Source organism: Ailuropoda melanoleuca, chromosome 9, assembly GCF_002007445.2.
Source record: "Ailuropoda melanoleuca isolate Jingjing chromosome 9, ASM200744v2, whole genome shotgun sequence".
Lineage (NCBI taxonomy): Eukaryota > Metazoa > Chordata > Mammalia > Carnivora > Ursidae > Ailuropoda > Ailuropoda melanoleuca.
Window position 1 is genome coordinate 103,271,899 of NC_048226.1, and position 6,175 is coordinate 103,278,073.

Sequence of the window (6,175 nt, forward strand, 5' to 3'; positions counted from 1 at the left end):
GGGGGATGGGCGGGGCTGAGAGGGGAGGGGCTGTTGGGCGGGGCTGTGAAGGGGTATCCGCAGGGCTGAGAGGTGAGTGGGTGTGAGCGGGACTGGGAGGAGCTGGGACCGAAGGGGCTGTTCCAGGGGGCGGGGCTGTGACAGCGGTCTGGGCAGGCCTCAGAGGGGAGGTGGAGACCGGGCGGGGCTATGAGGGGAGGGGTTATGTGGGGACTCCCACGGGCTGTGGGCTCTAAAGGGCGAGCGCGATAGGGTCCTCCGCAGAAGGCTGGGAAGGATTCCGAGGAGGGGGTGTGTGGAGGCCGTGGGCGCTCTCAGCCTGGGGTCTCAGTGAAGTAGGGGTGGGAGGCGCGGGGCAAGTGTCCGGGTGTGGCCCCGGGGGTCCTGTTTCTGGCACCCCCTTTCCTCGGGCGCGCGCCCTCCACTCGCGGGAGCAGGGCCGTGGGGGCGTCCGCCCCGAGCATGCGCACCGGTTTTGCAGCGCGCGGGCGCGGAGTCGGGGCGCTGGGACGCGGGGCGGCGCGAAGCGGGGCCCTCTGCCGCCCCGCGCTCCCATGTACGCCTTCTACTCCCTGCTCATCTACATCTTCTACAGCCTCTTCCGTAGGGATGGCGGGGCTGCGGCGACCGGCGACCCCGGGGACCCCGCCCAGGTGAGCGGAGCGGGCGCAGCAGGCCGGCGCCCCCCTTCCTTAGAACGGGTTTTGCGGGCCCGCGCAGCGTACGTTCCCGGGGCGCTGACGCCGGGGAGGGGGGGCCGTGCGGAGGACCCCGTCTCTGTTCTGGTGTTGGAAGCGAAGACCTCAACTCCCTTGGCCCAGGTCTCGGAGGGAGGGGGCCCCAAGGCTGCCTACTCAATCCTCAGAGGTCCCGCTCTTCCCTCCGCAGAGTGCGGGTTGCAAGCGCGGGGGTCGCCGCCGCCCCGACCAGCCCACGGCAGAACTGTGGACCGAGCTGACAGGCCTGGTCGGTAGGTGCTGTCGGTGCGCCGGGAGCGCTGCGTCCCCGGGGCCAGAAGGGAACCCCGCCGTCCGAGAGAGGAAGGGGTGCCCGTGGCCTCTCTGGGAGGGAGGGACCCAGCAGGTGCCTCCTGGTGGCCTGGCCTCCGACCCGTGAGCCGCAAGCCTCGCTTTCCCGCTACCAGGCCTCCCTGGCTGCTCCGAATCTGAGGGTGGGCCGGAAGGGGGAGCAGAGGGCCGCCCTACCGAGGTCTCCCTAGAAGAGGCTCTCGTGCGTCTTGCTGAGTTCCTCTCTGTCCAGCTGGGGGCGGAAGAGAGCTTCGGGAATCCTCCTGACCTGAGCAAGGTGAGCGGGGCTGAGGGTCCTTCTCCAGCTGACCCGTACCCTCTCCACAGTCCTTCTGGTCTCCCTGTGCATGTCACCATCTCAGTCTGCTCTGCTCTGGTTCTTATGCCCTTTACAGCCAAGCGATGTCCCCCCACTGTTGACAGTGACTGGTCAGCTCTTGGCCCTCCTGGCATGGATGCGGAGTCCCAGGGGAAGGCAGGCCCTGTCCCAGGGGACTCAGCCAGCCTCGGAGGGGCAGTGCCCCACTCCTGTTGGTGCGTAAGGAGTAGTGAGTTGTAAAGGGAGTGTGTGTAGGAGTGAAGCCCATAGAAATGAGTGGCCTGTGTTCCGGGTCCCACGCCCAGCCTTGTTCCCGAGGTGTCCCTTCCTTCAGGTTAGAGACCTCATCAGTCTTAACTGGGTCTATCCCACCCCAGGATCCCTATCTCAAGAAGAAAGCCCTTCCCTTTCACCAAGCGATGACGCCCAAGGGCAGAACCCTCCCCAGCTGGAGGAGGACCAGAGGGCTTGGCAGCGGCTGGAGCAGCTCATCCTTGGACAGGTAAGTGGTCCAGAAGGTGACAGGGACTGGGGTGGAGGGGGGGGGGAAGGAGATGCTCCATGCTGTACCCTTCCCCCCTTCCCAGCTGGAAGAGCTGAAGCAGCAGCTAGAACTGCAGGAGGAGGAGCTGGGCCGGCTGCGCCTGGGAGTGGTAAGGCTGCGGGGTGGGGCTCCAGGATCCAGGATGGTGACTAGAGAGGTGGCCTCAACTTTCAGGTGAGTCTTGAGGGCTTCTCTCTCCGCCAGGGGGCGACAGACTCAGAGAAAAGGGTTCAGCATCTAACCCTGGAGAATGAGGCTCTGAAACAGAGCCTGAGCCTCACTCGGGACCTCCTGCTGCACTGGGGTCCTGGCCCCTCTACCAGGGCCCCCCAGGTATTCTCCTTAGTTGTACCATTCCTGCAGTCTGGGGCTCCTGAACACCTGGCTCCCTGCAACACTGCCCAGGATCTAATGCTCTGGAACCCTCTCCGCCCTTTCAGGGCCAGAGCCCAGGGGGATAGATAGGCCCTGGGATGGTCTGTGCAAGGTAGCACCCTCAAGGAGACCAATGCCCATGGGAGAACACCTCTGCCCTGTCCTGTGACTGACCCCAGGAAAGCAGAGGGACCTGGGGAAAGGAGTCCTGTATAAAGGTGGGAAACATGGATTCATGACCAGCTCTGGCTGCTCCTCTCAACTTGACATCCTCATCCATGAAATGGGGCTGCTGGCGTGCCCTTCCTTTAGTTCCCTCCTGGCTCCACAGCTGAGCTGGCTCCCACCCTTCCTGCAGGAGGAGGCAGAGGCATTGGTGGAGCTCCAGAGCCGGCTTCAGGAAGCCCAGGACACCACAGAAGCACTTCAAGTCCAGGTGGGCTGTGAGCCCAGGGGCTGGGAAGGCTAGGGCACCCGGAGGGGGTTATCTGAGGCAGGGCCTGGTAAGTGCCCTGTTTCCTCAGTGACAGGGGTGGGGTTGGGCGGGACAGCTGGGGGTGCAGGAGGTGCAGCTGCAGGGCCTTCGGGGGGCCCTTCGGCAGCTCCAGCAGGAGACTGAGCAGAACTGTAGAAGGGAGCTGCAGCAGATGCATGGGCAGCTGGCAGGTAAGGGCTGGGACTAGAGGGCTCACGGGAAGGCCATGGGGTCTGGGATCTCCTTACAACAAACTCTCCCTGCCAGGACTTCGGGCACGGATGGTCAGCCTGCGTCAGGGCTGTGGGGACCTCCGAGGACTGGTCAGCACATTTACCCAGAGCTGTCAGTGTTCACTCAGTGAGGCCCGAGGTCAGGTCAGGACCATCTGCCCCCTCTCCAGAACATGCTCTCTGGGCAGCCCGGTCACTGTTCTTCCATGGGGAACCCTTATTCTTTCTTCCCACCCTGGGGAGCTGCCTGCTGAAATGAAGGTGGTAGGCTCTGGAGTCAGAACAGCTTGTGATCTCACATACCCTGGGTGTGATCTCATTTCTGGGTCTCATTTTTGTCTCTGCAAACTGGGGTGACAGTAAACCCCTCACAGGATTGCCAACCCCATAGGAGAGAGCTATCTTTTTGCCTGATTCTTCTCAGGTTCTGGGTCTCCATCCTGGGCCCACAGAATGATGCTCCTAGGGGCCCGAAGCCACTGAAAGTTATGTCCTCAGCAACCCCCCTCGCCCCCAGCTCCTTGACTGTGCCCACTTCCTCACATCCCTATTCCGCCAGGTATCCTGGGCCCTGGGGACGCTGTCAGCTGGCGGGGCTGGGACTCAGCTTCCTGAGGAACAGCGGGGGCCCCCAACTGGATGCCCAGGGCGGCTGCTGGAGCTCAAGGGTATGGCAGGCTTGGAAAGTGGAGGAAGAGGGGCCACCCCATGCTTTAGGGCCTGGGAGGCAGCCCACTGATGTGATCTTCATCCCAGGAAATATCCGTGTGCTGTGTCGGCTGAGGCCAGGGACACCCTCCAGCCTGGTGAGCTCGGAGCCTGGCCCCAGTGGCACTGTCACGACCTGCTATCGAGGGCGCCAGCGTCGCTTCCACCTGGACTGGGTCTTCTCTCCAGAGGCCAGCCAGGAGGAGGTGATGCCCCACCCTTGTGCCTGTGCTGGCCTTCCCTCATACTGCCCCTGAGTCAGAAGCGGCTCTGGGTTCCCCTTCATCTGCCTTCCTGTGGCTGAACTCCAGTGAAGGGAAGGGAGCAGGAGGTGCTGGGAGGCAGGAATGACAGCCTAGCTGGGCACCTCCTTTCCTTCCAGAGTTTTCCGTTTACATCCTTTGACCAAGCTCTGCAGTTCCAGTGCAAACAAGCCTTCTGATTTAATAGAAAGGTTATCACTTTAAAAAGTAATTTTTTTTTACCAGGAAATTAAGGAAAATGAACTTGTCTGAGATGGTCACTGCTCAAGAGAGCTGGCTGCAGAGTGTGGCTAGGGTGCTACTGTGGTGAGGACAGTGCTGTGACCTCCTTCCTCCAGGCTTACAGGCTGCTTACTCTTCCAGCCTTGGTGGAGTGGGCCAGCTGTGAGGGCAGGCTCCCCTCCTTGCCTGTGGCCAAGAAGGCAGTCGGGGCGCAAGGGTGAGCTGGTGGTTTCCAGTCTCAGTGCTCTCCTGCTGCCCACTACAGATCACACTCTCCTTCCTCTCCTTTCCTGCCAGGCCCAGCTCACCACCTTGCTCCGTACTCCCTGTCGCTGCCCACATAGACTTTGCCATCACAAGTTCCAAAGCTCAGGAAACGGAGGTGATTGTGTAAGGGAGAGAGCTAGCAGAGATTCTGTGTTGGCCTCATAGGGACACAGTGTGAGGAGAATGTCTGGCAGGTGGCCAGGGATCCTGCCCTCACTTTCTGGAGTACCACAGCTATTTTTCACCTCTTTCCCACACACTTCCCCTGGTCTCAGCCGAGGCTCTCTGGCGGCTGCCTTCCGGGCAGTCCTCTGGACAGGGCCCTCCAATTCAATGTGTCTGAATGAAGGAGCCAAAGGCATCTTTCACCGAGCCCATTCACCTGTGTTTCCCATCCGTGCAAGGGCACCACAGTCCCTCCATCAGTCACCCCCAGTACTTCCTTCCAGTCATGGAATCTTAGTGACCTCACTGGCAGTTCTGGGTTCTGTCCTCATTGCTGGCCGTGAACACGTGAGTAGAACTCACAGGCTACTTAGTTACCAGCCACCTTCTGGGCACAAAAGCTGGCCATGTCATTGCTCAAATGGCTGCTGCTGGGGTCCAGTTGCCAAGAGGATACAAGTCCCAGCGCCCTCTCCTCAGCTGCCTCTCTGTGTACCCTCGAAGGCCAGGGTTCCAGTGATCTTGGCGAGCCACCATCCTGCACACCTGTGGAGCACACCTGTGCACACTTCTGGGCTCATCCTTTAGGTGCCAGGTGCTGCCCTAGTCCTCTTGTACATGCTTGCCTTGAATCCTCACAACAGGTGGCACCGTAGTCACTTAACAGAGGGAAAACCTTAGGCCAGAAGGAGATAGGTGCTTTGCTTCCAATCACACCTGGGTTTTGAACCTGGCAATCAAGCCCAGCATTTGGGCTCTTGGCTGCTGCTCCCCTGGGCCTCCCAAGTCATCCTCAGAATTCCAGTGCTCCATGTTGCTTGCTCCATCACATCCCTCCCTTTCTTTGCCTGGCAAATTCTTGCAAATGCCACCTTCTCCAGGGAGCCTCCTCCATTTGTTGGGAGACCCATCCTTCCACTGTGCCCTCCTAGAGCCATCCTTCCTGGGGAATCAAGCTTCCTTCACACTGTGTCCCAGGTCCTGGGGCTTAGGACCCCTCCCACCCCTCCCACCCCTAGGTCTTCAGGGAGCTGGAACCAGCTGTGCTGTCCTGCCTTCGAGGCTACAGTGTCTGCATTTTCACCTATGGTCAGACAGGGACAGGGAAGACCTACAGTATGGAGGTGGGAAGGGGAGACCCTGGGTGGCTCCTGGGGCCAGGGGCTGGGATGTGAGTCTGATGCAGCAACCCCACCCTGTCCCCAGGGCCCACCTGAGGACCCTGGCATAGCTCCTAGGGCACTGCAGTCACTGTTCCAGGAGATGGGAACCGGAGGGCAACACCGTGTGACTCTCAGCATGGTGGAGATCTACAACGAGGCTGTCAGGTCAGGGCCATGCTACAGCACCTTCTCCTCAGCCTGTGTTCTTCCAGTTACCCTGGGAACCTCAGAAATCAAGCCCTTCCTTTTCTCACCAGGGACCTCCTAGCCCCAGGGCCTCCGGAGCGCCTGGCCGTGAGGCAGGGCCCAGCAGGCCAGGGGGGCATTCAGGTGGCTGGCCTCACCTACTGGGAAATCCCCAACCTGGAGACGCTGCACCAGGTAAGCTTCCCCAGGGGCAACGCCCCGCCCCC

At 61.2% G+C, this 6,175-nt stretch overlaps 1 protein-coding gene across 3 annotated transcripts in view; it reads left to right on the plus strand.

Moving 5' to 3' along the window:
* The first annotated feature begins 232 nt into the window (after positions 1-232).
* KIFC2 (kinesin family member C2) overlaps positions 233-6,175 on the plus strand; it is a 7,729-nt gene continuing 1,786 nt past the window's right edge. The window contains exons 1-15 of one of the 3 annotated variants that reach the window (XM_034668808.1): positions 321-653; positions 889-970; positions 1,145-1,305; positions 1,424-1,562; positions 1,725-1,849; positions 1,935-2,000; positions 2,096-2,224; positions 2,625-2,702; positions 2,818-2,932; positions 3,009-3,118; positions 3,534-3,642; positions 3,731-3,888; positions 5,619-5,723; positions 5,806-5,927; positions 6,020-6,143. In XM_034668808.1, coding sequence (XP_034524699.1) covers positions 555-653; positions 889-970; positions 1,145-1,305; positions 1,424-1,562; positions 1,725-1,849; positions 1,935-2,000; positions 2,096-2,224; positions 2,625-2,702; positions 2,818-2,932; positions 3,009-3,118; positions 3,534-3,642; positions 3,731-3,888; positions 5,619-5,723; positions 5,806-5,927; positions 6,020-6,143 — 1,722 coding nt within the window. In that variant the 5' untranslated portion in view covers positions 321-554. Of the gene's footprint in view, positions 292-320; positions 654-888; positions 971-1,144; positions 1,306-1,423; positions 1,563-1,724; positions 1,850-1,934; positions 2,001-2,095; positions 2,225-2,624; positions 2,703-2,817; positions 2,933-3,008; positions 3,119-3,533; positions 3,643-3,730; positions 3,889-5,618; positions 5,724-5,805; positions 5,928-6,019; positions 6,144-6,175 lie in introns of those variants that run through there. The other 2 variants (XM_034668810.1, XM_034668809.1) reach the window with 2 other exon arrangements.